We start from the raw sequence: 17,958 nt of genomic DNA, 5'->3' as shown, positions 1-17,958 counted from the left end.
ATTCTTGCTACAGGCATGTAGGAACCACAGTGCCTCTGCTCAGCTCAGTTACTCAGGGAAGCGAGAGACAGGGTTGTCATGGGGCAGGTGCGAGTTCTGCTGACTGCTAGCTCAGGTCCTGAGCTCAGGGCTGCCAGCTGCTGGGCCAGCGATCCAAGTGGGCCTGTGCTCTACCCGCATGAAATGCCCTCTTGGTTGACCAGGAGCCAGATGCCAAGCCAGAAGATCCAGCCCCTGACCCTTTAGGTTGGTAACCCCAACTGACGAAGGTGTGCGTGCGTTTTCACACACCCAGATGTACAACAGAGAAAAGGCAAAGCACTGCTCTCTCACCTCAGCCAGGAAACAAAGGAGCCACAGTCTGGCTCATATGGTGACAATCACACACCCAACGCCTTCTGACCGGAGGGCCAGGAACCAGGTGCACGGCAGCCCATGGAGTCTGACTCAAGGCCATACTCTGCAGCCACCTGGCTCAAAAAGCCTGCTGCTTACACAGGAGGGAACGCCGGGCCCATATAGATGTCAAATACCAAGAATGGTCTTGGTGAGTGGCCGGTTTAAAAGAAAAGCAGCGGACTTCCCTGGTGGCGCAGTGGTTGAGAGTCCGCCTGCCAATGCAGGGGACGCGGGTTCGTGCCCGGGTCTGGGAGGGTCCCGCATGCCGCGGAGCGGCTGGGCCCGTGAGCCATGGCCGCTGAGCCTGCGCGTCCGGAGCCTGTGCTCCGCAACGGGAGAGGCCACAGCACTGAGAGGCCCGCGTACCGCAAAAAAAAAAAAAAAGAAAAGCAGCCTTTCCTTGTTTGTTCAAGAGCCAGGCTTGGCATGTCAGCTCTAGATAAAGAATTCTGGCAGAAGGAAGAATTCTATTACCTTGTTCTACCCCATCCTTAACAAGGGCCCCATTATACCTCAGGGTTTTAGAATTCCTTCTCTCAGAACCAATTGCAGCCATTTCCTGGGTAGGGTAAGAAGGATGCCAAAGGAAACATGACCGGAATCGGGGTAGCTGAATTTCACAGGAATTAGTAACGGAGGATCTATATTTTCAGAGATAGGCTTTGTCAAAAGGGTGGCCTTTGGGACATTCTTCTAACTCTTCTCTGTTCTTTCCTTACCATCCCCAAGTCCTTTAGGGGTTCCAGGTAAGTGGCTGAAAACAAATTTTGTCAAACGATGAATTGGTGAAAACTCATTATTTTTTTCCACTAATTCTGTATGTTGTCATTTTATTTTCTTCTTCATCTTCTTCTTCTTTTATTTTTTTGAGAGTGTGTGTGCTCCAGGGGAGATTTTGTAACTTATTATCATGTGCCTTTGTTTACTTAGATTTCTGGAAGGAGGTGGTAATTTTCCTAAGACCCAAAATGATTTTAAATTTTTTTTAAAAAAGTGTCATATGCTTTTTAAAAATATTTAGTTGGGAAAATTCATTTCTAATTCCTTTTCAACCATTACGTTCTAATTCTTTGGCAAGTTTCTCATAATTTAAAAGCTCTTAAGGGATTTGTCCAAAAGCAAATTGGTTAAGTCTGGATATTCTAGTTCACAATTTTAACTGGTATACTCTGTGATCTTACAGTGTACTACCACTGTAAAAAAAGTTTTGTCCACTTTCCACGTTATTTTGATTTTTTTAATTAAAAATATTGTGCATAGGCAATGTATACACATGATTTAAATTTTTCACAGGACAAAAAAGAATTCAATATCCTTTCCCTGTCTCCCAAAGAAAACCATCATCCCCAAGTCCTGAGCATCCTTCAAGTGACCTGTGCACATCTAAGTATCCAGCTATACTTCTTTTCCACTTTTATTTTTAAACTTTAAAATTCATTTTTGACCAGTGATGCCTACTTTACATATTAAACTAATTTTCTACCACTGAAAATCTGTATAGTAATTTATAGCTAAGTAGTTTTCATAAAGCCTTTTAAAGAAAAAGCTTCCTATGGGAACGGCGATATTTGAGGAGACATGACTGAAAAGAACACTGCTTTAATAAAGCGAAAAGTGAAAAATATTTTTCTAGATAATTTCTCATTAATTTAGACCCTGTAATAATGAGTTTCAAATAACACACTAGTGAGCCTGAACCATTTAGTGTGTAGGCTCCCAAATTAAAAACTTTCTAAATAAAATGACAACGTCATTAATATGAGGCAGTGAGGTCCGGGAGCCTTCGAGTATGGTTTTATTAGCTCATGTTTGGTTTGTTTATCATGTACCCAGCACAGAATTGTAGTAACAAGGTGCAAGATATTTTCTATTTTGTAAGCGGATTTAGATAATAAAAAACCCAAATATACCGTTAGATTGGTCCCTTGAAATCACTGCTGAAAAAGAGAGAACAGTACATTCCTTTAGTAAGTCACTGAAGACAGCTTTTCTTGAACCTTTAACTCAAAGTGCACGAATGACATACAACTGGACACTACTTCTGTTTGGGCAAGATTAATAATTATGTAATAAAGTCAGCATCACCACCTGAAAATGTACTTAGCTCAGGACTTGAATCCACTTCCTCCTCTCAAGGTTGAGCCCACTAACGGTCAATTGATAACATCACTCCAGGGAATATAAGAGAAGACAAACAGAAAAACCACACCATTATTTAGAGATCTCATCCAACCTTACTCAAAATACTTCCTTGACACTTAATGGTGAAGGAAAATGCTTTCCTCCTCAGACTGGGAACAAGAAAAAAAAGTCATACAGGAAATGAAATGTTAAACTTCTCAGGCAACAAGATCCCACATGAAAATCCTAAGGAATGTATAAAAAAGCTGCTATACTAGTAGGTAAGTTTGGCATGGTCCCAGAACACAAGGCCAATAGACAAATATGCATTGTATTTCTGTATACTAGCATGTATGCAGAATAATAATTGGAAATTAAAATGGAAAAAAATACCGTTTATGACACCATCAAAACTATTTAAAAATAAAGACAAAATATATATACAATCTGTACACTGAAACCACTAAACATTGCTGAGAAAATTAAAGAAGACCCAAATAAATGGAGAGGCATATTCATAGATACAAAATCTTAATATTAAAGACTAAACACAATCCTAATAAAAATTTCAGCAGGGTTTCTGGGGTAGAAATTGATAAGCTGATTCAGAAATTTACACTGAAACGCAAAGGACCTAGAATTGCCAAAACAAATTTTAAAAAGAACAAAGCTGGAGAACTAACACTACCTGATTCCAAGACTTACTATATAGCTTCGGTAATTAAGACAATGGTACTGGCATAAGGAATGACATCCAGATTAATTTAACAGCACTAAGTCCAGAAGTAGACCCCCAAAATGTATGGTCAACTGATTTTTGACAAAGGAGTGAAAATAATCCAATGAGGAAATTATAATCTTTTCACTGAGTGGTGCCGTAACAACTAAATGTCCATTTGGAAAACAAGGACCCACAACCCTTACCTCACAGCTTATACAGAAATTAACCTGAAATGGATCATAGACCTAATAGTAAAAGCTAAAACCATATTAAAAAATTCTAGAAAATCTTTGTGATCTTAAGGCAGGTAAAGATTTCTTAGCTAGAATACAAAACACATGAACCATAAAGTGATAAAATGGGCTCCACCAAAATGACAAAAATGCTCTTTGAAAGACACTTAAAAAAATGAAAAGGCAAGCCACAAATTGGGAGAAAATATTCACCATACATATATCCACAAAAAGCACTTGTATCCAGAACATAGAAAGAATTCTTACAACTCAACCCAGTAAATAAGTAAACAGATATGTCACCAAAAGAGATATACCAACGGCCAATTGCACAGGAAAAGATGTCATGAGGGAAATGCAAATTAAAACCACAATGAGATACCACCACACACCCATCAGGAATGGCTAAAACTGAGAAGACTGACAACACCGAGTACTGTTGAGGGTGTGGAGCAAATGGAACTCTGGTGCATCATCAGTGGGCATGTAAAAGGCCACTTCGGAAAACAGTTCAGCAGTTTTGTTTGTTTGTTTGTTTTGCAGTAGCGGGCCTCTCACTGTTGTGGCCTCTCCCGCCATGGAGCACAGGCTCTGGACGTGCAGGCTCAGCGGCCATGGCTCACGGGCCCAGCCGCTCCACGGCATGTGGGATCTTCCCAGACCGGGGCACGAACTCGTGTCCCCTGCATCGGCAGGCGGACTCTCAACCACTGCGCCACCAGGGAAGCCCCAGCAGTTTCTTATAAAGCTAAACATACTTACCAGGAATCCCACTCCTAGATATTTACCTAAGAGAAACAAAAACATATCCATAGAAAGACTTATACCTGAATATTGCTAATGGCTTTATTCGTAACAGCCCCAAACTGGAAACAAGCCAACCCAAATGTCCATCTACAGGCGAATAAACAGTGACATATCCATACAGTTGAAATACTCAACAATAAAAAATGAACTATGGACACAGGCAATAACATGGATTTATTTCAAAATATGCAGAGTGAAGTATAAGAGTACATTCTGTATGATTCCATTTATATGAAACTCTAGGAAAGACAGATCTAAGCAGATTGTAAACGGATCAGTGACGGATGGGACCAGGGCATGAGGCCTGACTGGGAAGTGGCAGAGGCAACTTTTTGGGGTGGTGGGAATGTTCTCTATCTTGCTTGTGGTGGTGGTCATGTGGATGTATAAATTCATCAAAATTTACCAAACTGTACACTTAAGATGCGTGCCTTTTGCTGTGTGAAATTTAGCCCTTAATAAAGTTGACTTAAAAAAATACCAATAGAGAAGTCTCTGCTCAAGCAACATTACCACAGACTTGATTGCAATCCTGGTTTCTTCCCATAGTTTCAAATCACTGAATTTTCTAATCTGCAAAATGGGGACACTCCCGATCTGGCCCTGTTTTGGGAAATATTATACAGTTGCTCCTCATTATTTGTGGATGCCATGTTTTTCCAAATTCACCTAATTGCTAAAATTTATAAAAGCAATAAATGTGGTGTTTTTGTGGTCACTTACGGACATGCACATGTGCAGACCAACAAGAAATCTAAGTTGTTCTCAGCTGAGGTAGAACAACAACTTTTGCTGGTTTCAGCTCTGATGCTGTAAAAAGATGTCGTTTTCATGCCACGTTCATCACATTTTTGTGCTTCTTTGGTGTACTTTTGCTGCTGAAAATGGCCCACAGGCATAGTGCTTAAGTGTTCCTGAGGGCAAGAAGGCTGGGATGCACCCTCTGGAGAAAAAGCGTGTGATGAGATCAGCTTTGTTCCATTAGGAGATACACTGCTGTCGGCTGTGAGTTCCATGTTAATGAATCGACGATACATATCAAATAAGGTGTTTTTAAACAGAAACACACATAATACAAGGTTATGTACTGATCCGGTGAAGAAGACATGACCAGAGGCTCAAGGGAACCTAAGCCTGTATTTCCTCTAGGAGCAGTGATTGGGTATCTGCTAGTTCAGCTGGTGACTTTATGAAACATAATTACTGTGAATAACAAAAATCCACTCTCTATGTATTTCTAGTTCTTTCTTCCTTTCTTTGGTGAAATGGCTTTGAGTTTTCACCACCGTGATTACTGATGTCCTGCTTTTCTCCAAAATGCAGGTCAGTCTTACTGGATACATGGTCTGACTGTGCAGGACATGGCAGGCCTCTCCCCCATTTTGATCTGGAGAGTTCAGCTGTGTGGCTATACTGCCTTTCTTTAATTTTCTAAAATTCCACAGCTTTTTCACAAACTGCTGTCGACTTATGCCAACTGATTTCTTCCACCTTTTGTGCCTCTCTGTTATTTTCTTTAGATATATCACCGTTTCTTTCTTCAATATTGGCAAATACAGAATCTCATTTTGGGGGTCAGTCATCCTTCTTTTGAGTGGTGCTGTTTGCAAATCTCTCCTCGTGGCACCTGAGATGTCTGTTTTACGTGTAAGAGCAGAGGCTCTGATGGGCTGCTAGCAGTGACAACTTAGGCAAACAGACTTACTCTCCTGATTTTAAGAAATTAATGTTGTCAGACACATTTAATCTCTTATGAACATCAAGCTTTACTTCTATCATCAACTTTTACACAAGAACCCAATCGTTCAATCACTGCCTGTCAACTTAGCTATATATCAACTTGAAACGTTTTTAGAAGTTGAAAACTGGAAAAATTTTAAAAGTGGAAACTTTAAATGTTTTAAGTTCCCTTTGGGGACAATTCCACACCAATCATTCAGAAGCTTCTTATTTGCTATTCTGGATCACTGTTATCTACATTAGTTCAGTTTTCCTTTTGTTGTTTGGAAAGGGAAAGTATGGTTTAACAAAACTCAAGAAAAAGATGGTTTTCTTTAAAAAGCCACTTAATTCCTCTAAACAGAAAAAAGCATAGGGAGTTCCCTGGTGGCCTACTGGTTAGGATTCTGGGCTTTCAGTGCCGTGGCCCAGTTTCAATCGCTGGTCGGGGAACTGAGATCCTGCAAGCCCTGTGGCACGGCCAAATAAATAAATAAAATAAACCAAAAAAGAAAATAAAGGAAAAAGGCATAGAAAAAAAAATCTATTGTAAAGATCAGAACATTGTGATCAACCACGAAGGACATGGCCAGTTTTTGTGTACTAACTTAGACCACCGTGTGCTTACTCTCTTCTGATGGCCCGTGATTATACAATAATCTCTATGTTGTCAAAGACAGCGTAAGAAAAAAACACACATTTTGGATTTATATGAAAGCATTTAATACACATTGATAAAGAAGGTGGCAGGATTAAAGACTTGCCTCACGATGAATCACGTTTTCAATGCAAACAAGTGCGTGCCCCCTCCAGCCCACCCATCCCTTCCCATCCCTGAATATTCTCTCTCTCTCACACACACACACACACACACACAAGGCAACCCAGTGGAAGCCCCCCAACACCTAGAGTAACTGAGAAGTAACTCAATTATATTTTTAATTATTTAAAATGTAAAAATCAAATTTAAAAACAGAGGGCATCTAGGTTCAGCTCACCCATTAACCTTTATAAGAAAGTTACTACATGACTTATACACAATATACAAGTGAATCCGGACTCTGACAACACCCTTGGTTCAAACAAGAACAAATTGCTTACATAGGAAGGGGCTCCTCAAAGAGCAACCTGGCATTCAGTGTCCAGGCAGCTGCTCAGTAGTCACCTACTTCAGATCCATAGCTCTCTTTTAGGTTTATGGGACAAACACATCTACTCAAGATGAGCCATCAAAAATATCAGAATTTCAAGGGCTTTTGGTTCTTTTTGAAACTTAAAACATTTTCTCTGTTAAAAATTAAAGAAAAAAACCACACACACACCTCCCGGAAAGTGAAATACTCCTAAAGATATAGCTATAAGGATGTGACCTTAGGGGGAACGCAAGCATCAGACACAGCACCTTCTATGCACAGAGAGCAGACTTCGATGAAATCTAAGGCATGTGAAATTTATTTCTGGCTCTCGGAAACCTAAAGCAACCATCTCTCACAACCACCTATGTCCCTACTATAATACCATCTTGGGGGAAACCTAAATTATTCCTAGCTAGAGTTTAAATCCCAATATAATAATCCTACCAATTGACCCAATCTTTAAGTGGCATTCACTTGGGTCAAACGGTATTTGGAAAATCAGGTCGCCCAGGCAGAGGACTCTCCTAAATGGAATTTTCTGGTGGTAACCTGCGTGAGGTTTGACCTATACTTCTATTTTTTTATTTGTTTGTTTGAACAATTCAGAAAACATTAAGTTCCTTGTATTCACAGTTTGTAAAATCCCTCCACCCACCCAACATTCACTGAGCACCAGTAGGTCAGCACTATGTTTGGCACCTGGAAATTGAACCACACTAAAATATACAAGCTAGCAGGTGACATGGATAAACAAACCCATTACAATAAGTTCCCTGCCAGAGCAACATTCAAAATACAGCAACAATCTGGAGGAAGGAGCGCCGACTGCTCCCAGGGACACTGGGCAGGCGTCACAGAGAAAGCATGCTCAAGCTGCTTATCTTGTTTTTTTCCTTTTCATCATGACATCTTACAACATAAGTGACAATATAGAGATGAGCAGTAGTCTCCATGTCCCCATGACCCGGCTTTAACAGTTGGTAACTCAGCCACTTGTGGTTCACCGAAAGCCCCGTTGCTGCCTTCCATCCCTTTACTTTGCTTTGAAAGCCAATCGTCGACAATTTTATCATTTCACCCATAAATACTGAGCTGTGTTTGAGGAATGACCTGGAAAGGATCTTCCATGAGTAACATTCATCTCCCCATCTATTCTTCTGCCGGTCACTCTAACAGAGTCATACACCCTGATTCCTGACGGTGACTCCCAAGCCTGGGCTGGTTCAGGGCAAAGACCCAAGACATTATGGGTGCCTCTGAGTTGGCTGAAGGACAAGACGGAGCTGACCCGGTGAAACCCCATCGTGCCTTATCTCGAATGCTGACCGCATTCTTCTGGCCCTTGGTCCTCATAAAATTGCTATTTCTTCAGAAGCATATTGAGCACCTAATGTTTGTACCAAATGGTGGCTACAGTCCACATTCCCATGTGCCCTTAGCAACCTCTGGGGGAACCTCAGACAGTATGGGTCTTGCCCTGTGGGCCAAGCTGCCCCAGAGTTGCTTCCTGCCACGGCCTTGATCTCCCTTGGGTGGGAAGCCTGGTGCAGCTGAACGTCTGGGCTGTCTGTCTCCCACCTCTTCAGAGTTTCCCCTCAACATCCATGCAGTTAGTTACTTAACCCGGAACGCTACCCTGGACTCCCTCTCCAGCACAATCTGTCTGTTCCTTTGAGGCCATCCACCACTGTCCACCTCCATCATCACCCTTCCGTTCAGGCTGCCGTTCCTTTCCCTCAGGTGCTGCGATCTGCCAGCATCGTTCTGCCTTTAGCACCCCTGCCCCCGCCTCATTCTCCACGCAGCAGCTGAGTGGTATGAGAGAGTCCCCTGCTGAAAACCCTCTCGTGGGTCCCAGCACACACAGGACCAAGACCCATGTCCTCACCACAGCCAAGGAGGCACTGCAAAGTTCAAGGTCTGCCACCGCCTCCTTCTCCAGCCTCACCTGCGACACCGCCTCCCGACCCGCAACCAAACTCTCCTTTCAGGGCCTGCTTTCTCGGGTCTCTGTGCTTTTACCTGGGAAGCGTAACAAAAGCCGCACCTACTGAGCCCTTGCGCATACGCGCTATCTCACATGAGTCCGCGCCACCAAGACACCATCGCCTTCGTTTTGCAGACGGGGAAAGTGAGGACGGGCACCTCGGCTGAGGACACAGAACTAGCGAGCGGAAGGGCTGAGACTCGGGCGTAACCACGAGTCCCAGGCTGCCCCTCACCCTGCAACATGCAGCGATCCCCGACCTATAATTCTTAACGTGTATGATAAAGCATATCTGCAAATCCCAAACTCCAGAGGATTCTCCTTGTGGGATGTTTCTGTTCTCCAATTGGGCTTCATGGCTTCTCAAATTTTATGTTTGTTTTGGTTAGAGGTTTCACTTTCTTTAAGCCATATTTAAATAAAGCCACATTTTAAAATGATGAGATTTTAGGCATTTCCATTACAGAGCTCCACGATATTCTAACAGCACAGAGACCATATAGATATGAATTGAAATGCCAAGTGGGTCAGTGACTTGATTTCCAAGAACAAAAGAGAGGTAACAGTGGAATCAACAGAAGGAACCCAGCTTTTAATATCAATACAGCAAGACTCTCTATCAAGGGCGACGGTCATAATTTTCTAGATGGCAAAACATTGTATTATTTTTAGACTTTGAGTGCTCAAAGACACATTTCAAGATCATTTAGTCCAACCTTCCTCATTTTACATGTGAGGAAACTGAAGCCCAGAAGTTAGGCAGGTTACCTGAGCTAAATTCATTCTTTTGTCTCTGGGTGTCCACATAAATACCAGAACCTTATTGTGATCAAGAAGCAACACTGCATTCTCTACAACCCAAGAGAGAGAAACACAACTCTCTATCTACCTTCCAGTTTGGGGCATAAAAACTATGAATTCTGCCATCAGTACTGAGAACAGGGAAGACAATGATACCTTGAATTTCCACTTAAAGGTCAACGTTAAATTTGATGTTAAACCAACACAACCGAGGAAGGAGGCAAAGCTGTAGGCTTAGCAAGTATTCGTTCTGACTGTGTCAATCAGGAACAGGGGCAATTCAGAGCCAATACTCTTGCTTTTCCAGAACCACAAGAAGCAATGTAGGCTGTGGGTACCTGTTTGAAGTCGGGGCTATTTAAGGCTATTCAGGAATTTGGCGTGTTCTTCTCCTCTTGGTAACAGGGTTTCTCCTCCTATCTTTGGACCTGTCTTTTCCTAGAAAAATAAAAATAGTTTAATAAGAAATGGGTCAATATTATTTGCATGGGTCACTAAAACCCATCACCTTGCAGATGACATACCTTTAACATTCCGTCCCGTTCCCACTTGAAGAGGCCACAATTACTGAAACAGAAAAGATGGGATTGACTCAGCAGTGAGGTTATGGGCCCATAGACATGAAGGTAATAGCACTCCCTGCACTTGGGGGAAGATCTCCCCCATTTAAGCAGAAGCTGATCAAGGTGACATTCATATTCCAGGCTATGCTCTATTGCTACTGAAAATACTCCAGTGATTTGAGAAACGGTCTTCAACTCTGCAGTAAGCTAGATACTTCAGAGAAGGAATTTCAAATGGTAGTATAACAGGGCTACACACGCTATAGGTGGTGAGTGCAAGCTTGGTTTCCAGTGCTGGTCACTGGGAAGACCCTTGGATCGAGGAAGCCAGCCTACAGCTACGTGCAGCCTATGGCTTGCCCCTTTTTCTCCTGTTCTGGAACTAAAAGGCTGTGATAAGAAAGGATTACTCTTCCTTCTGGTTTGAACAATCCTCCCCCCTCCCCCTTTTTCAGTAGTTAAGAACAGGGAAGACAGTGCTATCTTGATTTTCCACTCAAAGGTCAATGTTAAATTTGGTGTGAAACCAACACAACAGGAAGGAAATCTTTTCATAACCCAGAGATTTTTCACTCTCTTCACTCAAAGGGCCTGCAGACTCTCATTCTCACTTTTTAACATGGTAAGTGAATCCAGCCCCGAGGAGGCACTGGGATGCTATGGGGACAGCTCATTGTCTATGAAGTTTACTCTGGAGAAGAGAGAGAGAAACAGAAAAGAAATATAGTGAAGCCGTGGGACTATGTCTCCCAGCAGCTTTGGATCTGAGAGGGTCCGGGCTGTAGGGGTCACCCCACCAGCCTCATCCTTCCTCCCCATCTGGCTTAGACTCCACTCCCGCCCTGAGCATCAGCTGCCCGAGGACTTAGCCCCGAGCCTCTCCACCACCTTCCCCAGCTAGAGACCAACTGAATGTCTACTGAGAGACTTTCGTGGCCTACGACCAGATCAGTGATGATATTACGCACAGCTTACTGTCAGGGGTTGGCAATTACAACACAAGGGCCAAATCCAGCCTGCCACAGTTTTCGTGAGGTTTTGCTGAACACAGCCAAGCCTCCTTGTTTGAGCATCACCTATGGCTGCCACAAGAGCGGTGAAACAAACCACACTGCCTGCCTAAGATATTTACTATCTGCCTTTCACAGAAACAGTTTGCCCATTTCTGCTCCAGATCAAGAATTGACAAGAGAGAGACCAGAGAAAGCAGATGTTAACAAAAATAACAGTGCCACCTGGAGGCTGAAAGGCATCGTGTTCTTCCATTTGAGTTGTACTTACTGCTTATCCTCAATGAACACATTTCTCTGATAATCAAATGTTTTACACAGGCTCTTGCTGTTACAATATTTTGGAGAGAAGTCAGATATCAATATACAAATAGCTACTTAGAACAATTCTAACCTAGATTGTAAAAAGATGCAGAAACCAACTCCTGATAAGGTGATGAACTAGCCCCCACCCTCATCCCAAATCAACTTTGGAGAAACTGGAAATGAGTGGAGTTAGGGGTCCAGGAAATAAACAACAACCAAAACGAAATGAGCAAACAAAAAGGTAGTGAGAATATCCTGGTGAAGAGGTGATAGTGAGATTGCCTCAAATTCCAAAGAATCAACATCATACAAATTATGTCCTTCAAGAATAACACAATAAAGTTAGAAATTAATAACAAAAAGGATAAAATCAATCCCATATATATTACTAACTCTTGGGTCAAAAAGGAAATCATCCAAGACATTAAGAAATAATTTTAACTAAGTATCAAACTTTGCAGGTGACTGCTAAAGCAGAACTACTTAGAGGGAAATAGGAGCTTTAACCTGATTTATAAGGGGACTTCCCTGGTGGCACAGTGGTTAAGAATCCACCTGCCAATGCAGAGGACACGGGTTCGAGCCCTGGTCTGGGAAGATCCCACATGCCGCGGAGCAACTAAGCCCGTGTGTCACAAGTACTGAGCCTGCGCTCTACAGCCTGCGAGCCACAACTACTGAAGCCCGCGCACCTTGAGCCCGTGCTCTGCAACGAGAGAAGCCACAGCAGTGAGAAGCCCGCGCACCTCAACGAGTAGTCCCCACTCGCTGCAACTAGAGAAAGCCCACGTGCAGCAACAAAGACCCAACGTGGCCATAAATAAATAAATAAATAAATAAATAAATAAAACGCTGTTGGAAAAATGGTGCCAATAGACTTGCTCAACTCAAGGTTGCCACAAACCTTCAATTCATTTAAAAAAAATTGATTTATGAGGCAACAAGAAAGGTTACATACTAATAAGTTGAGTTTAAGCTTTTAACTGAAGAATGTACACAAAACGGTACAAAGCAAACCCAAAGAAACAATAAGTACATAAAGATAAGGGTGGAAATCAGGAAAACAGAAAGAAAATCAATAAATGTTTAGAAAACTACAAGATGGTGTTCTGAAAAGGTTAAAAGAACGCAGAGACTTCTATCAAGGTTGACTCTGAAAAACAGAAGAACAAAAACAACAGAACAAAATACAGCAAATACCTATTAATAAAATATAGCAAGTAACAGACTGAAAAAAGTACATTAGGGACAACTAAATATTAATAAGTTTGAAAATCTAAATGAAATGGATTCCTAGAAAAATATAAAAAGCTGAAATTGGTAGAAAAGAGACCATGAAACTGAAATGGTAATCAAAGCCACCCCTTTCTTCCAAGAACACGGCCTAAATAATTTTATAGCTGAGATTTACTAAACTTTCAAGAAATAATTGCTAGTTGATAGGTTATTTCAGGAAGCTGCCCAATTCGTTTTATAAGGCTCACATAATCTTGGTTTGAAAACGAGATAGGTCTATATAAGAAAAGGAAAAAAAGGGTCTAATTCACTTATGAATAGATATAAAAATCACATATGAAACATTAGCTAATTGATTATAACAGTGTGCTGAAATAAAAAAAGTCATCAGGATAAGTCGTGCTTATCCAAGGAATAAAAAAGGAAAGTTCAACTTCAGAAAAACTTAACAATGTGATATACCACATTGATAAATCAAAGGAAAATAAGAAAAGATATCTAACAACACTCATAGTGAGTGAAGAAGGGGACAGAGAAATACATAAATTAGGAGAGCACTGAACGCACCAAGGACAATGTTCTACAAACTGCACCCCGAACTGCACAGGTATTCCTCAGGCTGTTCTACGTGAAGCATGCCCCGAGTAGTCAAACACAGCAGCTCTGCCTCTGTATCCAAAATTCCCCCCCAAAGTAAAAGCAAAAGTCCCTTAAAACACACATACTCACATATTATAAAAATTTAAACAAATAACTCTTTACAGCAGAGAAAAAAAATTCCCTATCCAAGCCCCCCACAAACACACATATTTCACCAACCCACCATACGCAGGCTCCATTTATTTATTCAACAAACATTTCTGATAACCTACTATGCACTGGGCCCTATATTTAGTATTGGGGATACAGCTGTGAAAGGGGCAGGGTCCCTTCCCTCCAGGAGCATTTGGGGATACCCAGGAGCCGTAAGGTAGCACAGAGCAAGGGTGACCCTCCCGGGGTCACGGACTGTCCACAATTCCAAGGGAACAGCAACACATGGGAATTGGAAAAAGGTTCAGGAAGCCTGGATGAGACCAAGAACCCCAGCAATTCTCAAACCTGCAGTGCTTTTGGGGGAGCCTGCCGAGGGAGACAGTTCTGTTTCCACAGGGACACTTGAAAAACCTCTTCACACTGTCGTGCCAGTGGTAGTTGTGCTGCTCGCTGACGCAGGTCTCCAGAGGCTTGAAGTGGGTGTAAGCGCACTGCACAGAACAGCAGAAAGAAGGCACATGTCATGTCAAGAGCTCCGAAGGAGAAATGAGCCACCCGCCACAAGGGCAGCCTGTCCTGAGAACTTCTGTTCTTTCGTCGCCACCAGGCAGGTGCCGGTGGAGCTACTATCTTCTGGCTGCAGTGATCATGTGATTTCTTGACTTTCCCCCTACTGATACCACTTCTCATGTTTGCCCCAATGTCAGGTGTAAAATACACAATAATCTTCTGTGACATCAAGACAATAGCTAGGGCGAAGGAAGAAAAGGACTGGAAATCTCTAAGTAGCTTTGATTGGTCTGCCCTGTATTCACTGTAGTCCCTTATTGTAAGACAACAGATTACACCCATGGGGCCTATTCAGGAAGGATGATGAGCTGCTCTTTCATTTTCTCTTATAAGGCCACTGGAAAGGATTATAAACTTATTACTACTCCTATTTCATACACAGCAAAACCAAGACAGATATTAATTTACTTTTAATTTTGATCCTTCAAAGGACTGAAAAGAACAAGAAATGATGGGTGAAGGTTGAAACAGAGCCAGACAGTGTGCAATGTAATTTCGGGTAATCACACTGAGTCTAGATAAGTAACTTTTGGCCTTGGCAGCCTCAAAGAGGGCAGAGGAGAGTGGTATGCCAATTGGGGCAGGCAAAATAATCCCCCCAAGATGTGCATACCCTATTCCCTGGAACTTACAAGCATGTTATGTTACATGGCAAAGGGGAATTCAGGTTACAGATGCAATTACAGTTGCTAATCAGTTGATTTGTGACGAGAGGACCCCACCTCCCATTGCTGGTTTCAATGATGGAGGAAGGAGCCACGATCCAAGGGATGCAGGTGAGCTCTAGAAGCCGGGAAAGGCAAGGACATGGACTGTCCCCTAGAGCCTCCAGAAAGGAACGCACCCTACTGACATCTGGATTTTACCCCAGCGAGACCCACTTCTGACCTGCAAAACTGTGAGATAATAAATTTGTGTTGTTCTAAGCCACCCAGTTGGTGGTCATTTGTTACAGCAGCAACAGGAAATGAATACACCAGCTTTGTCCTAATACAGCCACGCTGTCAGAGGAAAAGCTGTCCTATGAAGTAAAAGCTTTACTGATTCTCCACAGCCTGAACTTTCTCAAGGAAGCTCCACCTTTTGGCCCATCCCCTAAATGTAAAGGAGAATCTAAGGTTTTAAAGAGAATAAAGATAGAGAAAATTGCACTGGGTAAGCTAAACCTCTTTCTCCTCTTACATGTGTTCACGAAGCGGATTAGCCATGCAGACTTATTTCAAAGAAATGGTAATGGAAGTAGTATTCAGCAATAACTTTTTTTTTTGGCCATTTTTGATTAATGTTGAGGAGTAGAGGGTTTTGAATTTTCTAATAGACTCAGGGTAAAAATTCCACAAACAGAGACAATAATACAATTCACACTCTGCCCTGAGATTCAATCTAGTAGGTTAGGACCTGAGCAGAAGGGAACAACAGTAGTTGATCATGACATCTGATGCCAAATCAAGTTGTTCAACCAAGGCCCCAGGGTCTTAGGTACTATGGACTGAGGGCGTGCTAAAACTTGAGGAGGAGAGATAAGAATACTCAGTCCAGTGGTCAGATGGGAAGAGGCTCTTCCACAGAACCAGGAGCTGTGGCCAAATGAGGAACATCTCAATACAAAGGCTCTACCATCAGAGCTCAGTGGATGGGTCACGAGAAGCCCGGTGCTGGGCTATCGGATGCCATTTGGTTTGCAGCCTAATTAAATGGCCCGGGCAGGACTCTGGTCATAAGACGTGGGCCCACACCCCAGACTCTCCACATCCTGCTGAGTCCCAGCAACCCCAGACAGGTCGTGGGGAGAACTGTCTCCCGCACTCACCGTCCTGCACGTCACAACTCGACATTTCACTTCCCGGGTGTTTCTCATCTTTTCTTCTATTTGTTCTTTTTTCACCAGGGGCTCAAAATAGTGTTCCTGCAGCTCAGCCTCGGCCTGGAATGACAAGACATCCAGAAGACCTTGTACCAAATCTGATATAGACTCAGGCAGCTGCTTAATAATAATCAAATCTGAACTGAACAGACAAGCTAACTGTATGAGGATCAATGAACTGCAACCCCAGACAGTAAGTAGAAACAAGCCCTTAATGGGCAAAAAGAGGGTATGAAAGCATTTGGTGATGTGTGAGACACTAAATACAAATTTAAACTACTGATGTGATTAACAGCATCATCAGATCAAGTGCGCACCAGAAGGGAACTGTTTCCACTGTTCCAATATAGATTCAGCTATGGGAGAGGTGCTGGATGCTTCCCCAGTGATGACGCCCATTCTATTCGATACTATTCTCCAGACCAAGCACTTGGCAGGAACAATCCCTGCTTGTCTGGAACACAGGTAGGAGGTGTGAGTGCAGAGAGATATTCAGGGCAGGATGTGGTCACAGCTCGAGTCAGTGCAGCTGCACCAGGCAAAAGGCGCAAGGTCTTTGGTGGCCACAAGAACCAAGGAACTCAGCTCTGCAGTCTTTTGGGGTCTGCTTGAGCACCTCTCCTGACTGAGTTTCAAGTCCAGTAGAAAGTTATATCATTGTCTCGTTAGCCCTTTGTTAATCAAAAGAAAGGCAGATCATTTGGCATATTGGCACTAAGTGGGGGACATTTTGAAAATCTGTGGGAGTACTTTTTTTGTTATCCCAGTGACCATAACCTTTGCTACTGGCAGGGACCACGGACACTACACCTTCTGCAATGCATGGAACAGTCCCTTACACATCAAAGGATTGTTCTCAGTGTTCTACAGGGCATCCATGTGGATGAAAAACCCGATTGTAACCCTCAAACCTAGAAGCATTATATACAACACCACAGTACTTGTGCATGGTTTTCACATACACTGACTGTTCCCCAAGTCCTGTGGATGTGGAGAGACAACTGTGCTTTGATGTCTTCAAAAGTTTAAAAAAATAAACCACATTGTCAAAGAAATAGGCCCACGGTATTCAAGTTTCTAAGAAAACACATCTACTGAGTATTCATTGCTAGCTGCCTGATAAATCCACTTATATATACTTACAAATCCAAGCCTCTATTTTATTCCTTCTTCAAGGGTAGTTGTGCCCATGTATTTTACATAATGAAATACATATTTTTATTATAAACATTTTCCTTTTTTCCTCTTTATATTACAGCTAGGATATTATATTGGTATTTTTGAAATTACTAGCTAGGTAATTTACATTATCCACGATTTAATTTCAGAATAAGAGAACAATACAAAACACTTGTTATTAAAAAGGGGCATTGTGAGTGCTGAGTTGAGAACTACTGATTTAGAGCATTTGCAGGGTCCATATAAAAATGTATGAATGGAAAAATCCCTTCCCATATTGCAAGGCAGAAAATAGTAGATAGTGGAGAGCCATTAAAACATAACTTCACAGCCATAACTACAGGTAAACGTTTTAAAGAGTTAATTAATCATTTAAAATTGAAGTATAGTTGACTTAACTTAGTTAAGGTGTAGAACACCTTAGTTAGTTTTAGGTGTACAACACATTAATTTGACATTTTTATAGAATATACTTCAAAGTTATAAAATATTGACTGAAACATTTTATAATACTGAAGTCAATTTAAATAATGTTGAATGATATTCTTCA

General features: G+C 42.1%; 1 protein-coding gene across 2 annotated transcripts in view; it reads right to left on the bottom strand.

Moving 5' to 3' along the window:
* Positions 1-17,958, bottom strand: part of MCM10 (minichromosome maintenance 10 replication initiation factor) — a 118,704-nt gene that overhangs the window by 74,823 nt on the left and 25,923 nt on the right. Inside the window, exons 17-20 of one of the 2 annotated variants that reach the window (XM_079912546.1) lie at positions 16,176-16,289; positions 14,141-14,286; positions 10,449-10,491; positions 10,263-10,362 (exon numbers count right to left, since the gene is read on the bottom strand). In XM_079912546.1, coding sequence (XP_079768672.1) covers positions 10,279-10,362; positions 10,449-10,491; positions 14,141-14,286; positions 16,176-16,289 — 387 coding nt within the window. In that variant the 3' untranslated portion in view covers positions 10,263-10,278. Of the gene's footprint in view, positions 1-9,524; positions 10,363-10,448; positions 10,492-14,140; positions 14,287-16,175; positions 16,290-17,958 lie in introns of those variants that run through there. The other variant, XM_079912545.1, reaches the window with a different exon arrangement.

The sequence above is a fragment of the Stenella coeruleoalba genome, assembly GCF_951394435.1.
Source record: "Stenella coeruleoalba genome assembly, chromosome: 2".
NCBI classification, from domain to species: domain Eukaryota; kingdom Metazoa; phylum Chordata; class Mammalia; order Artiodactyla; family Delphinidae; genus Stenella; species Stenella coeruleoalba.
Note: the sequence above shows the minus strand (reverse complement) of the source record. Positions and strands in the feature narration are given on the sequence as shown.